General features: G+C 43.6%; 1 protein-coding gene across 1 annotated transcript; it reads right to left on the bottom strand.

Annotated features, from left to right (window-relative positions):
* Positions 1 to 107: 107 nt before the first annotated feature.
* Positions 108 to 16,662, bottom strand: TRIM27 (tripartite motif containing 27). The gene is made up of 8 exons (XM_007179083.3): positions 15,861 to 16,662; positions 14,558 to 14,653; positions 12,824 to 13,054; positions 7,436 to 7,458; positions 5,019 to 5,134; positions 4,867 to 4,899; positions 3,290 to 3,316; positions 108 to 1,756 (listed from the first exon to the last, which is right to left on the bottom strand). Exons 1-8 carry the CDS (start codon positions 16,278 to 16,280, stop codon positions 1,161 to 1,163), a joined length of 1,542 nt encoding a protein of 513 aa, XP_007179145.2. The 5' UTR covers positions 16,281 to 16,662; the 3' UTR covers positions 108 to 1,160.
* Positions 16,663 to 25,971: the final 9,309 nt, after the last annotated feature.

Here is a 25,971-nt window from a genome sequence, read left to right as displayed (position 1 = left end):
ACATGGTACTGTTTTTATCATCCAGTTGGAAGTAAAATATTGGCCAGAATGGGATTCTGGACCCATATGAACCCAGTCCTACCAAGGCCCAGAAGACAACAACAGTGTAAACAACATCCATACTCACTTTATTTTCAAACAGAGGCGCATGTACCCAAAGAGAAGCAGGACTAAGAGCCACTGTGGGAGCTTTCTCAAAGTGATCTGCCTTGGTCTTCTGACCTCAGAACACCTCGTGATCCAATGGCCATGGGGATGGAAGTGCCCCTTGATGGTACACATATTAGAAAGGTAAATCCCCCCATCCCTCAAAGGAGATGGGAGAAAAGGAGACAAAAGTCAATGAATCCCTGGCATACTGCCCCGGAATCCTTCCAGGGATAGTGTATGACTGACCATCAGTCCACAAATGTGAGTGGGAAGGGATGTAGGAACAATGGATGGTGCTGGGCAGAAAATTATCCTGGATGACGTGCATCCAGCACCAGGATACGCTTTTCATTAGAATGAAGGGAGCTGACAAAGCCCTCAAAAAGACAGAAGAGAGCACATTGATTAGAACATTATCTCATAACAGAGGTGGGACCATTTCCCACCATTATTGTAAAATAACAGTAACTAATCAAAACACATATAGACCTCTTTAATGGAGTTAATAAAACTACGGCCAATTGGGAATCAGGGGTAGAGGTACTATTCCCAGGAGGAAAAACTGGGACAAAGGGAGCCATGCTGACAGGACTTTCTAGTCCAGCTCTAGGTTCTTAGAAAGAAGCCCTAGTTCAGAAATGACAGCAAATACCCATGATCACTATGTGGGGCTGAGCCAAGGTGTTAAACATCTTGAATGGCTCTCCAAACCCAAGATTATCCATATTCTTTATCCCCTCCAGTAATGTGTAAGACCAAGAAGTGTGGAACACTGGAGGCGGACATGTGGTTTTTATTTCTGGGCAATCTTAATACTTCTCATTACATCTCACAATTTTCGTGGGAAGGGAGGGGATGGCAGAGAACATGGACATCCTGTCTTGCACTGCAGGGCTCGGAAAGTGGTAAAGACATCCAGCTGTGATGGGCAGGAAGTGTCAAGGCAACAGGATGCCTTATGCCTGGGGTAGGAGTATGGTCAATGGCCCTTTTGGCCTGAGTTCACCTCCTCAAGGGGAGGTCTCCATGGAATGACCATGATTCCCAACATGGCCAGAAAACCCATCGATCCCACTCATGGGGCAGATGATCAGAGGAGCTGCGCTCTTCCCTCCCGAGTAACTCAGACTGAAGTAGGGCCGGACAGGCCCACAGAAGGTAGCATGAGAGAAAGTAAAGGTGTGACACCTCTCTGTCACGTTGTAGAAGGAGACCTCGCCAGCATCATAGTCCAAGAAAATCCCCACCCGTTGGAGAGGGGTCCGCAGGGGGAGGGCAGTCATTGGGGAGGTAAGAGCCCAGTACTCTTTCCCATACCACAAGGACACTGCCCAGAATCCATTCTGGGGGGCCGAGGTTACTCCGCCTTTTCTGCACACTGAGTCTTCACAGACACCTATGGTCCACTTGGCTTTATCTCCCACCTCTACCTCCCAATAATGTCTCCCAGCGATGAAGCATGGAGAGCCCAAGACACAGGGAAACAGATTGAACCGCTCAGGGTTGTCAGGTAGGTCCTGCTGGAGGTAACTGTACCGCACTTGCCGCAGGTTATCAGAGAGGATCAGGCTGGGGTAGGCCGTGTCTGGATCCAGAGTCACATCCACTGCAGAGGAACAGAAGGGCAGAGGAAGGTCAGCCGAGTGCCAGGAAAGCCCACTCTGAACACACAGCTTTTCTCCTACCCCCTAAGAAGAGAGTAAGAGCCCTCCAACAAAGGTACATTCATCTTACACTCAATTATATCCTGAAATTGACATTCCAAAAATTACTGCTTGGATTAGCCAGTTACTTCTTTTAGCTAGGATATATTGAAAGTACTGAAATTTTTACCTCCATTTGCTTTTTCACATCTTAAACCACAATATCCATTATTAAGCTGAATTTGAGGTTTTCTTACATGTATGTCCAATCCCTTAATCTAAGTCTTGGGGACCAGAAGTTTCACAGAATACAGAATTTAGATAAGACAGGGTGTGGTATAGCACTCTACAACCAAATATCAACAGATCTGCTGTAAAACATATGAATGTTCACATTACGTCGGATAAAGATACTAGTCCCACATGCATCTTACAATCATGTGGTGGTTTCCTGTTTTAAAATCACTGGCATATATTCTCTCATTTGCTCTTCATACCTGGTTCAGGAGGAAGATTCCCAAACATTCTCTCTCTGAACCAAAGCTCAGCTAGGTTGACTGATTCCCACAAAAGGCTGATGACAGGCAACTGGTGGAGGTGACCAAGAACCCCAGAGGCTTGGTTTTTGGTTCAAATATCTGTTCACAACAGTTGTCCATTTTTTCCCTCATGTCATGGGTATACCTCATACCTCCAACCAGACATTTAACTCCAAGGATAGGTCAGTGTCTTATGCTCTTTTGTTCCCTCTACAGTATCCTGCGCAACATTAGGAAATGTAAGACATAAGCAAAGTATTCAATTAATACTTGTTGAAAGAATTAAATATGGATTACAGCCAGGGGATATCAATGAAAGAAGACCCGTTGTATGTAGAGTCCCTCTGTTCATGAGGAGAATCTCATGAAACAGAAGGCGGTCCTGTGACTGTGGAAAGTACAAACCTCAGTTCTGAGTACCTATGGGGTCATAGATTTACCCAGTGTCTCTGAACCTGAGGTGAAGGTGATGGTCAAGGAGCGGGAGAGTTTCAACACTTGCTCTGAGGCACAGAGAAGGGATGACAGCAGATTCCTCTTAGACTGTCCCTAGCACTCAGAATAAGAGGTGAGCTCAGTAGTTTTGGAAGGATGACTGCCTTTTGTAAACCACACAATGCCCAAGGCTAAGTGGGTAGAGCAGCATACCAGTGTACCAGCAGTGGCAGTGCTCTACTTTTTGGAAAGTGTAGTTTCACCTCTATAATCCTTCATAGCATCTGAGTTTGATTTCCTCCTATTCAAAGGTCCATGGTTTCAGCTCTGAGGCATTTTAGGAGGCAAAGATATTATAAACACATAGAAACAACTGATGTATTTTTGTGATTATTATCATTTTTCATACATGTAACCTAAAGGATCCTAATTTAGGCACTTTACAAAATCATTCACAATAGTAGTTACGTTGATAAGGATTTTTACTCCTTTTTCCAAATGGTTTTGTCTCCTATCACCCACCTGAGTATAACTGGGCCTCTCTCAATTCTAAAAAACAAAAGAGAAAAGAAGTTACAGAAGTCATCTGAATATTTCCAGGAAATACCTAAGAGACGGAGCTTTGGTTAGAGTCATCATAAAGCAATGGTTTCCATTAGACACCCCAGAACCCCTGTTGTCAGTCATGCACTGATTTCTTCATACAGTGTATGACTCCATCTTCCAGCCTAGAGCTCAAAGGGAAGAGGGATTGGAAACTTTGGGCAGAAGGATAACCACACGCCCGAGATTGGTAGCATATGGGGCCAAACTGAGCCAAGATTAAGGATTCCACCCTCCAGTGGGCCAGCTGGCTCTGCAGGGGGAGATGGAGGTTCTAAGTCCGCATCATACATAACTCTTGGCTTTCATAAGCAACCTGTTCTAGGGGATGAGTGGTTCAAGTGACATCCACTACCAAGCTGGAGCAAACAAGACCATTTGCAGTAAAATGCATTTACAGTTGAAAAAGCATTTTCACAGATACGTTCTCAGTGAGTCTTTTAAGTGGCAGGAGAAGAGTAGGAAAAATAAATGAGAGTCACATCAAGGAACGTCATGCCTGAGCTTCTGGTATTAAGTGGAGTTTCTCCCTGTTTTGCTTGTGAGCATTCCCTAAGTCTACATTGCTAGATGTGAAAAAAGTATGTATCTGAAAAGATACAATGCAAATAAAGTTTTAGTAAATACAAGAAATTATCAGAATTATGGGGATTTGTAATTTGTACTAAATGAGAAAAGGGATTACCTACGTATAAGGATTTCAGATTCTACCAGGCTGCCTAGAATTTTAGCATTTAGTATACAGCCATATGTGCTATATGCTCATATGTGATCATGAGCAGAAAATTTTGTATTAGGAAGAGCATCCCTTAAATACCTTGAACATTTTATTTAATAAACATAAATGTAGGGTTCATTACATGTCAGGCTCCATTCTAAAAGGCTTTAGAAATGGTAACTAATTTAACTTAATCCTTACAACCTTGTGAGGTAAGAGCTACTATCCTCCTCATTTTACAGATGAGGAAATTATAGTGTAGAATCCTTACCAAGTGGCAGAGCTGGGCCCAGGACCCAGGCAGCCGGACTCCTGAATCCCTGTTCCTAACCATTTCCCTCGAGGTGCTGCCTCAGTCAGTGCTGCTTGATTCCTCCTGTCCTGGTCAGCACCAGTGCCCACACGCAGCAGAAACTCTATAAATTATAACTACAAATACTAGCTCAAATGAAATGTAGCTAGGATAGTTTCTGTTGATTCTCTTTCTCAATTAAAAATAATTTTAAATAACCAAACTAATTCTGGATTAATTATTGGATTGCATACTTTTCTCCTCCGTTAATGTAGATTAAGAAATGAGTGCATATAGTTAAAAGGCTTCAAATTGAAACAAGAGGCTATTAATTGAAAAAATTAACAAAGCAAAAAGGAAGATGTAAAATATCAGGGGAGGCCGGCCAGTGGGTATCGCGCATTCCCATTTTCCCACACTTTAGTGCAGATGTTCATCTTCCCAGGAAACTTCAATGTCAAAAGCCCATTAAGTAGATAAATTTACCTTGGATTTTCTCCATATCTGACTGCATTTTTTCTAAGGGGAGAAAAGAAGATGTTTAGCTTGCATCCCATTATCTGGCTGGAAAATACATCCTCTCAGGCAATATAGTTATTGAGAGCATAAACCCTCATGGATCCCTCTTCTCACATTACCTGTGAACTGCTTTAGACTCTCAGTCAAGAACAGACACTTCTGGGCAAAAATGTGGATTTTCTCTTGCAGATCTGGAGGTGTGATCCAGGGTTCAGGGATCCTGATTCTTTCAGCCCTAAGTTTAAAAAAAAAACAAAAAAAAACCAAGTGAATCCCTCCCCCAACTCCACAACCTTTCAGGGTCCAGGACAAACCTGGGCTAAACTGGCCAACACAGGTGGACAGTCTTTAAAAGCAGCCACTCTAGCCTTTTTCCTATTCTCCTTCTAGACTATGATCCTCTGGACCAGAATAGGAGAGACATCTTATTCACCTTCTTACTCCCCCACAGTACTAGCTCCTGGCTTTTCACATGGCATGTCCTCAAAGATTTACTGAATTAAACTGAATATAAGCCTGACCTTGCCAGAAAGCACTAGATTCCATGATAAAGTCCTTGATATTTGTGGTGGGCAATGACCCATAATCCTCAGGTTCCCAAATATGGCGAGAATGACATCTTCAGACAGGTACTCTCTGGACAATACCCAGTTACCCACCACCCCCCTCGAGGGGTCTATGGCAAAGACTGGCTGCTAGTTGCCCACCCAATATGCCTTCTCCCATCTTCCAAATTTTACTGGGTTCATGCCTGACTGGTCTAAATTTGACCTTGTGACTGAATTCTGGCCAATGAGAGGTAAGAAGTATCTTGTGGTAATTTGAGAAGTCTGCTTAAAAAGGAATGTGGGGCTTCCCTGGCGGCTCAGCAGTTAAGAATCCGCCTGCCAATGCTAGGGGACACGGGTTCGAGTCCTGGTCCGGGAAGATCCCACATGCCACGGAGCAACTAAGCCCATGCACCACAACTACTGAGCCTGCGCTCTAGAGCCCGCGAGCCACAACTACTGAAGCCCGCGTGCCTAGAGCCCATGCTCCACAACAAGAGAAGCCACCGCAATGAGAAGCCCGTGCACCGCAACGAAGAGTAGCCCCTGCTCGCCGTAACTAGAGAAAGCCCGCGGGCAGCAACAAAGACCCAATGCAGCCAAAAATAAATAAATAAATTTATTTTTTTTTTAAAAAAGGTTTCTGGTTATATAAAAAAATAAAATAATAAAATAAAATAAAAAGGTATGTGATGTGACTTATCTTCTTCCTACTGGTTAGCATTCTAGGAACTATCTTGGACTGTAAGAATGAGGACTGTATCTTACAGATGGCAGAAGGGTAGATGGAAAGAAACCTCAGAGTCTGATGATCACTGGGGCCACCAAACCAGCCCTGGGCTACCTACTTGCACATTTTTTAATGGTGACAAAATTTTAAAATTATGTTTAAGCCTTAAGCCAATGAAATTTTGGGTTTCCTAACTCAGAGAGCCAAACCCAAACCTTAACGTCCCCAAATGCTAGAATCTAAAGGATCTATCTCCCTGTTAGTTCAGAGCTAGACTGGTACCAAAAAGTAAAAGTAGCAGTAAAAGTGAAGGGAGTATTTGTTGGGGTCACTTGGCAGGGACTAGTACAAGTTCCAGCTCATCACCATCCCATCTCAGCAGCTCTCAAAAAGCTCAGTTCTATCAACAGTTCTGTCCACATAGCCCTCCCAGCCATCCTACCCCATCTATGTGCCACCACCGCCCCCATATCTCCTCCAATGCTCCCGCATAATCAAGCTGCATTTCCTCTGGAGGGTTTTCACCCTACAGGGTTTTAATTAGCTTCAAAGTTCAGTTCCTTCAAAGTCAGGCTCCGCCCCAGTAGGCACCAAACATTATGCCCCCAAGGGCTATCCCATTTGTCCTTGCCATCCAACCCTGAAAACATAATTTAATCTTGGCTTCTTGCACATTCTGGGCTTCTCCTGCTCGGTCATGTCCCAACTCCCAGGTAGCTCTTCCTCACTTTCCATCTGATGATACAGTACAGAAATAATGAGAACAAGAGCCAGAATCCAGGTAACTCATAACTCATTATATAACTCTGAGCTGGTCTCACTTTTCTTAGACCATATTTTCCCCATTACAGAAAAAAGAGAGAGTCAGAAACAGACACAGAGAGAAAGAGATAACAAAAAGAAAAGAATTCTGAAATGTTTAGGAAACAAAAACTATAAAATACCCTTGCACTTTGCCCAAGTCCCTGTAAGTCTCTACCCTCTCCATAGAAGTGTCCTCATAAACCGCCAGCACCCTCCCAAATGGACCCCCTACTCCACCTCTTACCCTCATAATTTGTCAATAATTCCTGAGTTTTACTGAGAAGAGCTGCACTTCATCTAGTTATTTGCACACTAGTGACTTGGTTCAGGGACAGGCAGGACATGTGTCAATTTGGTAAGATGTCCTCAGGCTCTGGGCTCCTTCCAGAATTTCTAAGTATGAGGGAAAATCTTTTCAGGCTTGATTTAGCACGGGGGAGAGAGAAAACTGTACCTGTTCAACGTGTCTCCGATGTCCTATAAGAGAAAGGAAAAGGATAAGCATGAGAAATCATTCCTAACTTCCATTTTCTCTCACAGATGTTTGCTGAAAACCCAACTATGGGGTGGCTCTCTTGGGAGAAACCAGGGAGACAAGGAGTACAACGCACAGTCCAGGAGCTAAAAACCGGGCAGAGGAAACTGGGATGCACACTATTTGCTATCCTAGCACTTCCTGAGCTCTCCTGCTGCACACTGGTCAAGGATCTCAAGATTTCAAGTTTACTGACTCAAGCATCCCACGCTTGGACCACAACTGCCTGCCTGTCTAGCTTGATTTCTTTGACTTATTACTGTGAAATCATTTCAAATACACAGAAAAGCTGCTAGTACAAAGAGCTCCTGTATACTCTTTTTCCCAGACATATTTATCTTTAGGATCATTTGAGAGGTCATTGTTTATATTATATCCCTGTACCCCTTTATGATTCTGCACCTCCTAAGAGCAAGTACATTTTCTTTTATAACTATAGTACAGTTATCAAACTCAGGAAGCTGAATATTGATACATTTGTATAATCGACAATCCATAACCTAATTTAACTGTCTTATTAATATTCTTTACAGCTACTCCCCTCCCCACTCAGGTAATCCAGGATCGTTCATTGCATTTTTATGATGACATGTGTCTATAATCTGGAGTGGCTCTTGTCTTTTGTTGACACATTGCCTTAACACTAGCTAATTATTTTGTAGAATATCTCTCCATTTGGGTTTCCCAGATATTGCCGTCATGATTAAACTAAAGTGCACTATCTTTTTTTTTTTTTTTTTTTTTTTACTTCATTTATTTATTTATTATTTATTTTTGGCTGTGTTGGGTCTTTGCTGCGCGCAGGCTTTCTTTAGTTGCAGCGAGTGGAGGCTACTCTTTGTTGTGGTGCGCGGGCTTCTCATTGCGGTGGCTTCTCTTGTTGCGGAGCACAGGCTCTAGGCGAGCGGGCTCAGTAGTTGTGGCGCACGGGCTTAGTTGCTCCACGGCATGTGGGATCTTCCCAGACCAGGGCTCGAACGCGTGTGCCCTGCATTGGCAGGCGGATTCTTAACCTCTGCGCCACCAAGCAAGTCCTCAAGCTGTACCATCTTCCACTAGTGTACGCTGTTTGCTTCTAAGTAAACATGATATTCACTTGTCCCTTATTGGTGATATTTTATAGCTACTATTTTTCCTTTTGTAATTAACAAGTAATCTAAAAGTGATACTTTGAAATTATGTTAATATGCCAGTCCCTATCGAACTCCCCCTCCCCTTAGATTTAGCATCTGTCGATAATTATTGTCTAAATTAACTTTTAATATGATAGTTGCGAAATGATCATTTTCTACCTGCAAAATTCCTTCTAGCGCTTCCCTGGTGGTGCAGTGGTTAAGAATCCGCTTCCCAATGCAGGGGTCACCGTTCGATCCCTGGTCTGACAAGATCCCACATGCCACGGAGCAACTAAGCCCGTGCGCCGCAACTACTGCCACAACTACCGAAGCCCACGCGCCTAGAGCCCATGTGCTGTAACAAGCCACTGCAATTAGAAGCCCGTGCACCGCAACAAAGAGTAGCCCCTGCTCGCAGCAACTAGAGAGAGCCCACGTGCAACAACTAAGACCCAACGCAGCCAAAAATAAATAAATAAATTTTAAAAATTCCTTCTACATTACTTAGTCAACATTCTACTGGAAGGAAGAATTTTCCCTTATTTATTATTAGTATGGACCCATCAATTCGTACTTTATTCAATGGGTTATAATCCATCACTGTTCTTATTTATATTGGTGCTCAAAATATCCGAAATTTGGCCAGAGAGTGTCTGTCACTCTTTCTCGTATCTCCTCTCATCCCATTCTCCCCATTCCCATTATTTTCTGATTTATCCTTCCAGTCTTTCCTTTGCAAAAATAAACAGATACATGTATTTTCCAATTATCTCATCTTTCTTACACAAAAAGTAGCACACTCTATATTTTGCACTTTGATTTTTTTCACTTACCAATATACTATAGAAACCACTCTGTATCAGTTCATAGGTATATTGCTTTTTCTTTTTTTACAGTTGCCTAATATTCCTGTGTGTATGTGTGTGTACATACGTACAATGTTAAATACAGGTAGACAATAGTGAACATCTTGCCCTCTTCCTGACCTCAGTGGGAATGCTCTAATTTTCCCCCATTAACTAAGATTCAGCTTACTTTTCAAATGACTACTACCATGACCTCTCTTCCCCATAGAGTCCACAACCCCTCTTTTTTCTCTACTTTTCCTTATCATCCAGTTTTGTTTTTTAAATAAATATATTTATTTATTTATTTTTGGCTGTGTTGGGTTTTCGTTGCTGCACGTGGGCTTTCTCTAGTTTTGGCAAGTGGCGTCTACTCTTTATTGTGGTGCGCGGGCTTCTCATTGCTGCGGAGCACAGGCTCTAGGTGCACAGGCTTCAGCAGTTGTGGCATGCGGCTCAGTAGTTGTGGCTCACGGGCTCTAGAGCACAGGCTCAGTAGTTGTGGCGCATGGGTTTAGTTGCAGTTGCTCCGCGGCATGTGGGATCTTCCCGGACCAGGGCTCGAACCCATGTGCCCTGCAGGCGGATTCTTAATCACTGCGCCACCAGGGAAGTCCCTATCATCCAGTTTTGATTTCACGGTCCATGTGTTCAAAAATATTCTCACAAATACCTTCTACCTTAAAAAAATGGGCAAACCCATAAAGATACATAGCAAATTAGTGGTTGCCACTGGGTAGAAAGGAATGAAGAGTGACTGTTTAATGGGTACGAGGTCTCCTTTCGAGGTAATGAAAGTGTTCTGGAATTACACAGCTGTGATGGTTGCACAACACTGAGTTTACTAAATGTACTAAGTTGTACACTTTGAAATGATTAAAATGGCGAATTTAGGTTATGTATATTTTATCACAATCAGAAAACAAAAAACCAAAAAACAACAAAACAAAAACCTCAAATCTTGCAAAGCCCTAATCCTGGATGAGCCCAACTACCTGCTCTCCGTATGCCTGGCACCAGAGCAGTCACAGTCAGAAAAAGCAGGGACAAGAAAAAGGTCACACAACTGGGCAGACAAGTCCCAGTATAAACTGACGTTCACTGACCAAGTAATTCTAATACATCTCACAAACCAGATGGCTTTCCCATACTCTGAAACAATAATTTCAGAACTTTCCCACATTCTTCAAAGCTCATATTTTCTCTAACGCCTGCTCAATGGGAGCAGATGGTCCTGCTTTCTAACTTCAAAAGAGAATAAGAGCCAACGGGGGACTTCCCTGGTGGCGCAGGGGTTAATCCGCCTTCCAAAGGCGGGGACTCGGGTTCAAGCCCTGGTCCGGGAAGATCCCACATGCCGCGGAGCAACTGCAACTAAGCCCGTGCGCCACAACTACTGAGCCTGCGCTCTACAGCCCGCGAGCCACAGCTACTGAAGCCGTGTACCTAGAGCCCGTGCTCTGCAACAAAGAGAAGTCACCACAACGAGAAGCCCGCGCACCGCAACGAAGAGTAGCCCCCGCTCGCTGCAACTAGAGAAAGCCCAGGCGCAGCAATGAAGACACAACACAGCCAAAATAAATAAATAAATAAATAAAATAAATTTATTAAAAAAAAAAAAGCCAACTGGTTTTAGCTACCAAAGTGCACAACCTGCCTGCATCTACCTGCCCCCACGGTCCTTTCTTCCCATACAACAGAGGATCTTCCAAAACTAAGTCCCACACATATGCTTTAGTTATCTTTCCCTTCTGCCTTCTCAGAAACAGCACATTAGTGATTAGTTCATCCTTATAGCTTCAGTAATTTTCTTCACCTGAATCCTTACAACACAGGTGCTCCTTTCCACATTTTCTTTTAAAATATGTTTAGCTAGTTTCTTTAAGCATCCCCTCCCCATAAAGCCCCACAATCCTACCTCATCTCCAAGTATTTTTTTTAATATCTCCTTCACAGTCTTACTTCTTGAAATAGTCATTTACTCTTCCAGTTTCCATTCACCCTCTGTCACCACAACTCTCCCTCATGCGGCTCCTGACCAAATTATTCCACTGTGGTAGATTATCAATGATTATCTGAGATGAAAATCATTGAGATGATAATGATTATTATCAAGATTATCAATGATGCCCATGTTTTTAAACCAAATGGATCTCAGCCCTTATATTATTTCACCTCAGCTGCATTAGATTCTGTTGTCCACTCCCTCCTTCCTGAAACATTCTTCCTCCCTGGCCACATTCTCTGGTCAATTGTTCCCTTTGCAAGCTCTTCCTTCTCTCCCTGGCAATTAAATATTGGTGTTAGTTAAGGCTCAAGATTAAGACTTCTCGTTTTAATCTAAAGCCAGGAGTCAGTGAACTTCTTCTAAGGAAAAGGCCATACAGTCTCTGTCACAACTTTTCAACTCTGCTGCAACAGACAATACGTAAATGAATGGGCGTGGCTATGTTCCAATAAAAAGTATGGATAATGAAATTCAAATTTTATATAATTTCACATATCATGAAATAACATCCTTCTGATTTTTTCCCAACCATTCAAAACTGTAAAAAGCATACTTAGCTTGCAGGACATACAAAAACAGGTGGTGGGCCATAATTTGCTGACCCTAACCCTATCCTATCAGCCCCTTTTTAATGGCATTTATCAACACCAATGATACTTGTTTGCTCACTTCTTTATCATATGATCTCAACATTAGAATTTAAATTTCAGGAGAGCTTATTCACCACTTAATTCAGGTGCCTAGACTAGTGCCTGACCCAGAATAGACAATTCATATGCATTGAATGAACAAATGACAGTCAGGCATCAGCTCATTTCCAGTGGTCTCCCTGGGTTGGGTGTATTGCAGTTTTATCACCTGCACTACCAAGACTAAATCACAAGACTGCTTGGGCTGACCACTCCCGCTCAAGCGTTTCTTTGTTTTGTGGCTGTGGTAATGCACACATACATGTTAAAATTACAGGATAACTGGAGTGAGGAAGGTCTTTAAATGGCATGTGGGCCAAACCCCTCATTACATAATGAGTAGATGAGGTCACTGAGGCCCAGAGAGGTCGAGAGCCTGTGATCAGGCTACTTATCAGTGCAGGACAGGCCTGGGCATTAGGCCTCCCTTTTGCCCTTTCCATGAGACAGTGCAACTGACTGACCCAAGCTGTGTCAACCAGGTCCTCTATTGTACATTTCCCCTCCAACGTGCCCAATAGAGAGCTTGGCAAGCCCCTGCTACTCCCACAGAGTTGGCAAGGCAGTAGGGGGTCCTGGATACTGCTTGGCAAAGAGAGAAGGGAGACCTTTTAGCAGGAGCTGTCTTGGCAGGGCGCGCTAAGCCTTACCTGCAGGAGCTCCCTGGTGGGCTGCTGCTGCTTCTCTTCCAGCTGGGCGATCAGGTTGCTGAGGTGGGAGATGTTGCAAGAGAACTGAGTGATGGCACCATTGATACTGTTGTAGATGGCCAAGTCTAGCTCCTCGAGACGGGCCAGGAGGCGATACTCATGCTCCTTCAAGGAATGATACAGCTGCTCAAACTCCCAAACGATCTTCTCCCTCTCCATCTGGGTCAGGCTCTGTGTGGATGACAGGGAAGGGCAGTGAAGAGAGGAAAGGCTACTTCTAGAGCCCTTCCTATTTCTCCCCCGGCTATCCACCCCAAGACCTCATCATTTCATTCAGGTATACTATTTACTGTGCAACAGTGATGCACACGCACCTTGTTTATAAATCCTTTTCATGAGCTTATACTTCTCCTGAGCGGGACAAGTCTTTCAATGCATAAACAATACAATATAATCTTAGAAATGAAAGAGTCCTTAAAGCTCAACTAATTCAGTGCTTTGCAAAGAGAATGCCATTGGCACCCTGGTGGGGGGACAATTCTGCCTTCATGGGACTGTTCTTTGCATTGCAGGACATTTAGCATCCTTGCCCAACCCTCCCCAATCACTCCAACCAAACACCCACACACCACTGGAGAGGAGGAGAGGGCAGTACTCACCTCGCTGAAGAAGCAAAAGTCTAGTCCAATCTACCTATTTCACAGATGAGGAAACTGAGGCCTAGAGAGGTTGTATTACTCTCTCCATCTATTCAATTGGCTACTGACAGAGCCCAGAAGTATGTCCAGGTGCCCTGATTCTCAAAGAAGGGCTGTTTCCCCCCTTTGACAATCCCCCCACAGAGGACACAGTGGTGTGCTTAAATGATTTAAGTCCACTCAGGCTCACTAGAAGATTCTCCTTCCATCAGACCTATTTTCAAGCAAAGGGAGCTGAGGTCTCAGTGGATTTTGTGAGCAGAACAAGTGGTGGGATCTTACAGCATCACGGGAATAAGTTCCCAGTCCAAAAGTTCTTTACTACACCCTGGCCAGGACCGACAGAATTTCTCACAAGATGGTGCTAGGCACTACTAGTCTAGTAAGAGTCTGCTTTTCAGATGCAAATACCTCTAATGGATGGGAATTTGTAATATTTTATTTATTGTTCAAAAGATGCTTAAACACTTAGATGGTAGACATATAAGTATATATTATAAAAGTCTCTATTTTTTTTTCCAGAACAAACCCCCCCAAATATCCCTATCACAAATTAGCACATGAGTCACTTGCTAAGGCTTTGGGAGACTAGGGGAAGGGAACAAACTGAAAAGTTCAGAACTGAACTGTCAAGAAAAGGAACATTCCAGCAAGAAGCAACAGTCGGGCTTACAGAAAGCCACTGTCAGCAACTGTCTGCAGAATGGAACAAAAGGAGGCTAACTGTGCCCAAGAGTTTCACCTGCATTAGCTTTGTCAGGGATCAACCTTGATCTGCACAAAGCTAGCAGATGACGCTTTTGATAGGTCAGATCTCTAGGGGTTCTAAACTCAGCTATTCCATCCTTTCCCCCAAAATGTGGGAATCCCTTGGTTCTCCAGGTGAATTCCCAACTGCCATATAAGGTTGTTCCACCCACACCTAGAAGTTCTGGGCGACCTGACTGCACAAGGTTAAGGGGAGTTTAACAGCCTTACAAAAAAAAGAGAGTGACCGGCAGAACTGATATTACCTGTGAATTCCAAAGAACCTTACCAAGAGCTCAGCTCGTGCCTGTTCCCCCTGTGCCCGACGCCTCTTCTTTAAGTCTTTCACTCTTTTTAGGTGGTCCAGCTGGTTCTGGATTTGCTCCTAAGAAAAGCAAAAACAGGTGGGCAGTTCAAGATTAGGCAGACCATAGCATCAATATGGCTATTCTGCTTATCACACGTGCAACCCACATTCCTGATGCCAAGTTCCTGGTTAGAGCCTATCCTTGGACCACACTGCCATCACCAGGGCACAGGGGTCACCAGACCTCTCCTTTGGTAGTTTGTATCTTAAATGGTGGGTCACCTACCTGCCCTTGGAAGGATACTGCATGGCTTAGTGGAAAGGTGAATGGACTAGGAGGCTTTAAGTTGTCGCTCTTTCACAGACGCGTACTGAGAAAATGACTTAACTTCTCTTATTTTCCTCTGGTGTGACATGGGCAAACACCACCTTCTCAACCTACTAGAGGGTTATCACCAGTGTGAGTAAAAGAATATTTTTGAAAGCACCATAAATGTTAAGTGAATAATTTTGCATGAATGTACTCACATTTAAACATGTACATAATTGTGTACATATTCCTGCAGTCCTCAAACACACAGATCATGCACTCCTTGAATGTTGCCTTACAACTGTTTTATATTTAATACTTTGTTTCCACGTTATTGTTTAGCTGTGCCAGTCTGTTGGTTCAAGAGTTCACAAAGGGATCCACACATCATTTTATTTCACTCAATCTTCATAACTGTGTTATCTCCTATGAGTCTCACGGTGGTTAAATGACTTAGGTAGTAAGGAGCTCGTTCTTTTCCGTGAGCTTCTAGAAGAGGACGGAGCACAGGGAAGTGCTGGGGAATGGAGAGGTGATGGGCCTCTGCTTGATGTGTATACAGCCAGTTAACGTCCGACTGTGTTTTGTTTCAGATCATCTAGGAGCCGACAGGAGTGCGAGCGTCTCTGAAGCTTGTCGTTGTGGACGTGGTTTTACGCATATCTTTTATACCGTCAAGAGGGGTCTCCATGGGCCGTCTTTATGTATAATGTGCCCGTGAGCGGGTAAACATAGAGGCACATAAGGAAATGAGAGTGGGGGTGGGGAGACTTCTGGCTTCCTCACCAGCTACAGGTTTTCCTCCCAAATCTGAGTGCCGAGGCTCTGGAGCGGACAGAGAGGAAATGACGGCTGTGAACCACACGTCCGGCTCAGCCATTTTCTAGGCGGAAAAAAGGAAGCCCCTTTGGCTCTCTCCTCCCTTTGTCCGACTCGCGCTCCGGCCCCTCCCCGCCCCGCACGCCCGGCCCTCACCTTGAAGCCCTCCACCGCCTCCTCGAGCGGCAGCACGCTGTGGCCGCGGTGCTCGCGGGAGCGGTCGCACACCACGCAGATGGGCATCTGGTCCTCCTCGCAGTACAGCTTCAGGGGCTCGCGGTGTTTCTCGCACACGCCCATCTCGCCTCCGGGCCCCGACGGCCGCTCGGTGCGCAACTGCTTCACCAGCTGGGTCACGTTGGCCAGGTGCCGGTTGGGCCGCATGTGCCGCTGCGGGAAGGTCTCCCGGCACTGGGGGCACGACACATTGGTCTCCGCCGCGCCCCAGCAGCGGGCGAGGCAGGCGCAACAGATGTTGTGGCCGCAGTCGAGCATCATGGGCTCGACAAAGTACTGCAGGCACACGGGGCAGGTGGTCTCCTGCTGTAAGCACTCGGCCACGCTCCCGGAGGCCATGGCGCGGGCCCGCGGGGGCGCACGGGCATGGGCCCCGGCGCCCAGCCCTGCGCGGAGCCCAGCTGTACCGCGCTCCCTCCCGTTCGCTGCTTCTGGGCGGCGCCGGGAGGCGAGCCCGGCTGACGGAGGGCGGCTCCTCCCCGGCCCTGATCCCAGACGCGCCCGCGCGCTGGAACCCGGCGCCGCTGCGCCCGGCTGAGGGAACGTGGGGATATTGCGACCCCCACCTAGCCCAGCGGCTATGCGAGGGAGCAGCTGGTCGGGCGCCGCCGGTTGGACTCGCAGAGCCAGGCGCTCAGAAAGCGCAGGACAACGTGGCCGCGTCCGAGCGGATCCCGGCAGCCCAGCAGACCTCACCCCGGCGCGAGCGGAAGGGGCGGCTCGGGGGCGGGGCTTGGCCAAGGCCTCCTGCGCACGGCAAGATTTCCTGGACTCAGGCCTGGATGATTTCCTCCGCAGAGGACCGGGGAGGCCTCGCCGCCCGCCCTGGGGCGGAACGCGCGGGCGCGGGAGCCTTGGATACCGGTCACAGAGGCAGGCGGTGTCCGCGGGGTGTCCGCGGGGTGCGGCGGGGACAGGGTATCCCCTGCCTGCACGCTCCGGGCCCGCCGCCGAGCTTCTGCGGCCCTGTGGCTGGATCCCTGGTCTTTTGTTGGGTTTCCTGTCTGGTGCCCAGGCCTCAGCAAAGGCGAGAGAAAGCTAGCTTTGTGTTGGTGTGGTGAGAAGAGACATCTGGCCTCCCCGGGAGGCCGGAGGGATGAGGGTTGCAGACTGAGCCCCACCCAGCCTGTGAGGAGCTTTATCAAACAAACCCTATTTACAGGCGCTCGCAATTCTGTTTCGAAAAAGAAAGACTTAATTATCAGGCGGCAACATTTCTGTGACAGAAACAGACAAGCCCAGTTCTGCTGCTTCCTATTGTGCCTAAGCAAAGTGGTTTACCATTCTGAGCTTCAGTTTCCTCTCTGGTGAAATGGGAATAATTATACCCCAGCAAGGAGGGAGACTTCCTTACAACTTTTATTTTTTAAACCCTAAGTATGTTTATCCATTAAAATAATAAAGTACCCACTGCATAGAGCTGTGTTGAATAGAACCTAAACATGCTTGCTCCTTCCTGAAGTATAGGGAGATTGGTAATCCTGTGGGTGACACAGGCTCTTTTCATTATCCAGTAAACTTAAAAAATTTTTGCGTTGTTCCCTCATCCCTACCTTGGTGTTTCCTAATTTCCTTTGCTATTTTCTCAGTATTGTCCTTCCTCTAGATTTAATTGAATTTGGGCAGGCTTGCCTGTGTTAATTTAATTTCCATTACTATACTTTGACCTAAATGATTTCAACAATGTCAGTTTGCAAATGTGTTTTAAATGAGTTAGTAACTGGTTGAATGTGACCAATTCCACCAGTTTCCCTGTTTCTAGTCTTTTTCTCTAACCTATTTACATAACACTTCAATAACTCTTACATGTCTGTCAAGGTTCTAATTCAGGGCACACTTTAGAATAGGAAGTGATGTGTGCTCTCACATAGTCCAGCATACTTTATATGTCAAGTATAAAGTATACATAAATAAACTGAGATCAGATACTTTAGTAACTCCATGAGGACAGAGACTTCTCTCCAGACCTTCTATGATCTCCATTACGCCTTGCACATAGATTTAATCATGTGAAAGGACTTCAACACTTGTTGAATTATTAGACTAATAATCAATTAACTTAATGATTCTACTGTCACATTTTATGCATACTTCTTATCTTTATCACAGTTATTCATTTGTAAAGGGTGCAAACACAAATGCCTACTGGAGACAAGAAGGTAATTTAAATGAGCAGGCCAGTCCAGGGTCACAATAGAGAAAGATGGGGACAGCGAATAACTGGAGGACAGATGAGGCAGCTACTTCTCATTGAGAATGTGAGCCCAGCATATTGCCAAATTTTTGATTTTCAAGAGAAGGCAGAAATCTAGAGATTTATGTGAAATTGATTGACTTTCAAGTGTTGGAAACTAACTAAAAATTGTAAAAATCATCTCTGCAAGATGAAATTGACCTCCTCACCTCCAGTTTGGGACTTCTGGTACAGCTATTTGTTTTAATAAGTGCTTTTCAACCTTAACACAACATGGTAGGAACTGTCATTGACTACTTTATAGCCAATCTCCACTCCTTCCTTAAAGTTTTATTCCAGGTAGCAATATGCCCAGCTGAAAGATACTTCCCAGGTGCCTTTACTGCCAATACTGTGGTATATTCATGAAGGCAGCTCTGCTGTATGAAATCTTGTCCAGCTGGTTATGGATGTGCTCAGGAACACTAACTCACCTAGCGCTTCTTTCACACTTCAACATGGCCCTGAGATTGTGGGTGGCTAGTGATATCTATGTGGAAGGTTTTGGGTGGTCATTCTGAGAAAGCTTCTTAAAGGAAGACTACTCAGCTGGAAAGTATACCCTTTTAACATTCCCCCTTCCTAATTCTTCCAGCCTGGAATGTGCACATGATGGTGGGAGGTTGACCAGCTGTCCTGGACCATGAGACAATCTTGAGGATGGAAGCCTGCACTAAGATGATATAGTAAAAGGTAAAGAAGCCTGGGTCCTTATTCACTGCAGAGTGCCTGCATCTAATTATATATGTAAGAGAGACTAAAGCAACTGTCCTGTTTAAGCCACTTATTTGGATTGTCTGCATATGCAATGGAAACTAAACCTAACTAATAAATACAATTTTTATTAATAAAGTGTTTTATTTTAAAATAAATTCCCACCTATTTAAAAATAAATTCCCTATCAACACAACCTATCTGCCCTCAGGGTGCCAGTAATTTCTGTTAGTATTGGCTAACTCCAGAGGATACTCTTCAGCCTTTATCTTAATGTTCCTGAGGCATTTAACACTGTTGACCCCTTTCTTCTTGGACCATTCTTCTTCCAGGCACCAAACTGAAGAGAACCTGATAAGGCCTAAGATATTTCTGCTTCCACTCTCTCGTCTTTTATCTGTCTTTACCAAGTGATGCTAAAGTTAGTCTGGAAATATAAAAATAAAAAATAGGAAAAACACAAGGCTACAATAATTAAAGTAAGAATAAGCTGATAGATCAATAGAATAGGCTGGGAACCGAGAAGTAAACCCAAATCTTGTTCTCAAACCCAAGTTCCTGTGCCCGACGAACAGTGAGTTTAAACAAACCAAAATGTCAGAGTTTGGAACAGAGAAAGGTTTATATTGCAGGACCAAGCAAGGAGAACGGGTGGCTCGTGCTCAAAACCCCTAAACTCCCCAATGGTTTTGGAGGAGAAGTTTTTAATAGGCAAAATTTGGGGTGAGGCCTGCAGGGTGTGTGACTTTCTTCTGATTGGTTGGTGGCGAGGTAACAGGGCAGGCAGTGCTCCAGAAATCTTGTGTTCAGCTTGAAGTTACCATCCTCCACCTGGGTGAGGACCTTAGTTCTGGCAGAAGAACTCAAAGATGTTGTCATGTATATTCCTTGAGGAGGAACCAGGACCCTGCTCCAAGGGTGCACTATTGTTTCGTGACTGCTCTTCCTTTCCTTCTTCATTCCCTCCCTTCCCTGATTAGCAACTTTTTGAATCTGCTCTTTAGAACTCAGGGAAGCTCAAAGAGGCTGAATGAAGTCTATGGACACAGGAAGGGTTTGTACCAGGGAGGGCCCCACAGGTCCTGCCTCATTTCACAGGGGAAAAGAACAAGTTGTTAATAAACATGTGGAAAGAAGTTTAACTCACGATTAATAAATTAATGCGATGTTGCTTTTAATTTATGAAATGAGTAAAGACTAAAAAGCTCAACAATACTCAGTATTGGTGAGAACATGAGGAAATAGGCATTCCAGTATACCATGAGAGGGTAAATTTGGAGAACATTGTTGAGAGCAACTTAGTAATAGCTTAAAAAAACCAATTTTAATGCACATACTCTTTGAACCATCTACTCCTCTTCTCTCCCATCTGTACAAAGATGATTGATTGGACTTCCCTGGTGGCACAGTGGTTAAGAATCTGCCTGCCAATGCAGGGGACATGGGTTCCAGCCCTGGTCCGGGAAGATCCCACATGCCGCGGAGCAACTAAGCCCGTGCGCCACAACTACTGAGCCTGTGCTCTAGAGCCCGCGAGCCACAACTGCTGAGCCCGCATGCCACAGCTACTGAAGCCCGCGTGCCTAGAGCCCATGCTCCACAACAAGAGAAGTCACTGCAATGAGAAGCCTGCGCACCGCAAGGAAGAGTAGCCCCCGTTTGCTGCAACTAGAGAAAGCCTGTGTGCAGCAACAAAGACTCAACGCAGCCAAAAATACATAAATAAATTTATAAAAAAAAAAGATGATTGATTGTATAAGGATTGTCATTATAGCATTGCCTGCATTTGTAAAATGCTGGAACCAATATAAATATGCTTCAATAGGGGACAAGTTAATGAAAATACTATTCAGGCATACAATGGAATATTATGCAGGGACCAAAAAGAATGAGTTAGATCTATATATACTAATATGGAAAGATGTCTGAGATTTATTCATTCATTCATCCATCCATTCATTCATTCATTTAAGTGTTTGTTGAGGGTGTACCATGGCTCTCTTTTAGGCTCCAGGATACAGCAGGGAACAAAACAAAGTTCCTGGGCTCATGGATTTGCTTTCTAGGGAGAAATATGGACAATAGACAAGCCAAGAAGTAAATATGTAGTATGAAAGATCCATGAAGAAAAATTAATCAGGATATGGAGGATGGAGAGTGATTGGGGCATTATTTTATATTGGGTGGTCAGAGGAGGTTTCTCTGATGAGGTAGCCAAATGGCTGCTGCAGTTTTGAGTCTCAAATCTATATATCATTAGGCATTTATCCCAGAGAAATGAAAACTTAACGTTCACACCAAAAGTTTGCATAAAGCATTATTCATAATAGCCAAACTTGGAAACAGTCTTCAGTAATGAGTGGTTAAACAAATTTTGGCACATCCATATCATGGAATACTTTTCAGCAATGAAAAGGAATGAACAATTGAAATACACAACTTGGATGGGTCTCAAGGGAATTATACTGAGTCAAGAAGGTCTGTCTCGAAATGTTATATTCTGTATGATTCCATTCATAGCATTCTTGAAGTGACAAAATGATAGATAGAGAGAACAGAGTAGTGGTGTATGGTTTATTGAGAAGGGGGAAAGGAGGTGTCTGTGACTATAAAAGGGATCCTTGTGATGGAACAGTTCTGTATCTTAACTGTGGTGTTAATCACATGTGATATCTACACATGATGAAACTTCATAGAACTAAATACACACACACACCCACACAAGTGCATATAAAAACAAGTGAAATCTGAGTAAGGTTGGTGGATGATATCAATGTCAATTTCCTGATTGTGATAGTGTACTATGCTTATGTAAGATAGTAACATTGGAGGAGATTAGGTGAAGAGTATACTGGGTTTCTATTATTCTTACAACTATATGTGAATCTACAATAATCTCAGAATAAAAAGTTTTAAAAATTGTCTGCACATCACAACTTCCATGTCTTGTCTTTTTCCAGTCAAACAAAGCCCTGTGTTTTACACTTAAGGGACTAATCACCAGTGACAAAGGAACACTATGTGCTGCTTGGCTTACATTTGGCTTTTACTACCCATCCCTGAACCAGTTAATGTGGCAAGGGGGCTAAGATGATACTCAACAGGTCAATGCCAGCCAAGACCCATCCTTGAAGTCAAAACTCTGCAGACCTCCTGGGTACTAAGCAGTGGACTAGACTGGATGCTAGTGAAACATCCACAAGATCTGCTACATCACCTTCCCCTATTCTGACTGTTTAGTCACTTGGGCCCTATATCCTTTACAGTTAGGTTCTCCTGCATATGATAGGAAAGTCCAAAAAAGGGTTTTTATCTCCCTCATGTAAAAGAAGACCAGAAGAAGGCAATTCAGGGCTGGTATGGCAGATTCGTCATCCTTAGTGGTTTAGCCACTTTCTGTTTTTCTGCTCCATCATTCTTGGGCATGGTACCTAACCCTCAAGATCATGTCATAGTCCAAGATGGCTGCTGGAGTTTCATAATCCAGACAGGATGGAGAAAGGACAAAATGTCACTTGTCCCAAATAACTGAACCCTCTTTTTAAAAATGGTGGCCATTTAATTCATTGTCCAAACTTGAACACCTTTGAGATAGACAGTGGGTGCTCTTAATAATTATACAAAAACAACAGGTGGAAATAGGAAGTATCCCAGATAAATCAAGGCAAATCATCACTGTGTCTTTGAAGGCTGTCCTATTCAGAAGATTCTTCTACTCCACAATAGCTTTTCATTTACGAGCGTAACTTAAAAATAGTCCCACTTGGTCAGGGCTATGTTTCTCCTAGCCTAGCACTTTGATTCAAATATGGTGAGAGGGAACGATGCTGTCCTAGACATCATGTGAAACATGGCCAGGGCCAAACCCTCCTTGGCCCTCATCCTTTCCCTCTCTCCTTCATTTTCCAACATCTTCCCTCAGTCAAAAGCCAGAAGTCCCTATGAAACAGACCTGAGAAGTATGTGTATGCCCCATGCTGAGTCATCTCATGAGCTAAACTCTCAGTTGTGTTCTGAGGGGACCACCAGGAATAATACTCCTATCACTAGGGAAATTCCTAGTGTTTAGAGGTTACCTCCCAGAAGAAGACAAAGGCCAGACGTCTCTTTAGATGAGGCCAAATTCCTGACTACACAAATACCAAGAACACAGGATGATAAAACCTTCATAAAAATATGAGACCTGTCTCAAACTTAGTGTTGACAAAAAATTAATAGTCAATCTAAGAAAGAAATAGAAAATTTTATTTGAGCCAACCTGAAGATTATAACCCCAGAGTCTCTCAGAAAGCTCTGAGGACCACCGGTTAGAGGTCAAAGTACAGTTATATACATTTTTGAGACAAAGGGTTATACATCAAATGACATACTGACAGTTTACATAATCCAGATCTGCATGTACAAAGCGAGTAGAGGGTCATCTTGAGCCTTTACAAGATTAAGAAGGAATGTCATCTCCTGAGGAGGTCTGGTTAATGCAGATGCACTATATACACTAAAGGGGAGGGAGGAGGCCCAAACAGGCAGAGAAAAGTTTTATGTTTAAATTTTTCTTGTCTTGCCATAAAATATGAATTTTATTTCATCATTAGTATAAGTAAAAGCCTGCTCTTCGTCATTCATTTTATCCCAGCTTGGAAGAGCATTTCAGGGTAGCTTGTGAAAGGAGACAACGTAGGAAACACCATATTCCCTTCCTTTTCAGCGTCTTGCTGTTTTTGCTCTCTCATTGCCTTGGAGATGATGGATGGCCGGGGAGGGGGATGCAGAAAGCAAAATGGAGGGTATCACTACATCCACAATTAAAGAACCCTGGAGAGAAGTGATCAAAGGGCTCCCAGTAATATGGAGGCCTTTCTGCTTTGGGGTGAAAAGTGGGTGGATCTTTTCCACCTTTTGCAGTTTATACCGTGTGCATGCCTTAATTATGCAAAACAAACTAAATTAAAAAATAAGGACACAAATGAATTCTCAAGTATTTAAATCACTTCTTTCTGCACAGAGAAATGGATATTGTGTTTTAAATTTTAAACTTTTAAAATGGTTTTGCTTGATCAGAAGAATGACTTTTGTTTCAGAAATTTACTTTTTGATTTTGAAGAATATTGGCTCATTTATAAATAAGGTCTGAAATTTCTTTTAACAGTAAAAAAGCATGAGGTATCTCATTTTGAGATAGTGGTATGTTCATTCCACATCCTCTGAAATTTTCCATTCTAAGACAGCATTTATCTTGCTATTTTAAAATATATTTACTATTCAAATCTAGGTTTTGGTCTAGTTGAGACTATGTGAGAAAAACAAGGAGTGAGATGCAAAGTTGTTATAAAGAAAACAGCAAAGAAAAAAATTGTCAAAAAAATTAATTTAGGGCTTCCCTGGTGGCGCAGTGGTTGGGAATCCGCTTGCCAATGCAGGGGACACGGGTTCGAGCCCTGGTCCCGGAAGATCCCACATGCCGCGGAGCAGCTGGGCCCGTGAGCCACAATTACTGAGCCTGCGCGTCTGGAGCCTGTGCTCCGCAACAAGAGAGGCCGTGATAGTGAGAGGCCCGCGCACCGCGATGAAGAGTGGCCCCCACTTGCCACAACTAGAGAAAGCTCTCGCACAGAAACGAAGATCCAACACAGCAAAAATAAATAAATAAATTAAAAAAGCCCCCCCAAAAAAAAATTAAAAAAAAAAAATTAATTTAAAAAGTATGGTACATGCTACAATGTTATTGTCATTATTTGTCCTTTTAACAAATGTGTATACTGATGTGAAAAGATATCCAACTTATGTTGTCATGTTAAAACAAGTTGCGGTACATTATGTAGAATAAATTAATTTTTTTGTAAAATTATAATATACTAATGTAAATACTGAAACAATACCAGAGGAATATAAACAAAACTAATAAGTGCGTGGTGTGCTAGAAAGACTGGGAGGAGAGGATAGATTATGAGTGACTTTTTTACTGTCTAGGTTTTTTTTTTTGGCTGTGCCATGCGGCTTGTGGAATATTAGAGAGTCCTAACCAATGGACCACCAGGGAATTCCCTACTTTTTAGGTTATACATTTCTGCAATACATATTTTATTTTTACTAAAAGCACATATTATTTTGTTAGCAGAAAATACAGTACAGATAATTTAAAAGTTACAAAAAAGGAGGGGTAGTTATAGAGAGCTAGGCAAGAGACTACAAAGGGTTACAAGCAAAGAACTCAAGGCATATGCTCTCTGACATTTTTTTTCTTTCAAAGTTTAAAACTCTAATACTTTATTGTATGGTTAATACTCTTTTCAACTACCTCAAATCCTTTGTGGCACCTATAAGAACATTAATAATTAAACTATTGGGAGGATATTGACAATCTGTGAGAGAATCTGTTTTGGAATAAGTTTAGGAGTGACTACGTGGAAGAAAATTTGGACAGGCAGTACTGATAAATTTGGCTAGATAAATTCATGAAAACAAAGCAATGGCGATAAAATTGCTTGTGGAGGACAGACTCTGCGTCCTGAACCCTTATAGGAGGGAGGTTCCATTGAAGCTTTGTGAGCATAGGAGTGGCATATTGATGGTGCAAGCCATTGTAAAGGCAATACCAACCAGGAGGACCGATTTGGGGGCTATTGCAATAATGACACAAGAGGACATTAGTGGGGTAAGAGCTAATAGAAACGCAGGAATGGGCAGGTAAGCAGGAAAAGAATCAGGACTCATTGCCATTCTCAGCTATTTCTATGGAGAATGAAGCTGAAACAGGCAAGGAGGAGAGAGTCATCTTAAAACAGAGAAATTAAGAGGTGTGCAGTCATGAAGTGAGCAGGAAGCAGAGAGAGAGTAAGACGTCTGATAAAGGAGAGGAATTTGCTTGCACTTTGGGAAGAGAGCTCCTTCTGAACAGGTGTGGCTTTGTAGTTTTCTGATCATCTCCCAGCAACCCCACTGAAACAGAACTCATAGGGCAAACTCTCAGAATGGACTACTATGGATCTAAAGGAGGACTGAGAATAAAGAGGAGGGGGAAAAAATCAGGAAACTTTTAAGAATAATTGATTTGCACCTATTCTTCCTCTTATTCTTTCAGGTTGA

The sequence above is a fragment of the Balaenoptera acutorostrata genome, chromosome 10, assembly GCF_949987535.1.
Source record: "Balaenoptera acutorostrata chromosome 10, mBalAcu1.1, whole genome shotgun sequence".
In the NCBI taxonomy this organism is placed as follows: Eukaryota; Metazoa; Chordata; class Mammalia; order Artiodactyla; family Balaenopteridae; genus Balaenoptera; species Balaenoptera acutorostrata.
The sequence above is the reverse complement of the archived record's forward strand: the minus strand, read 5'-3'. Positions and strand labels throughout refer to the sequence as shown.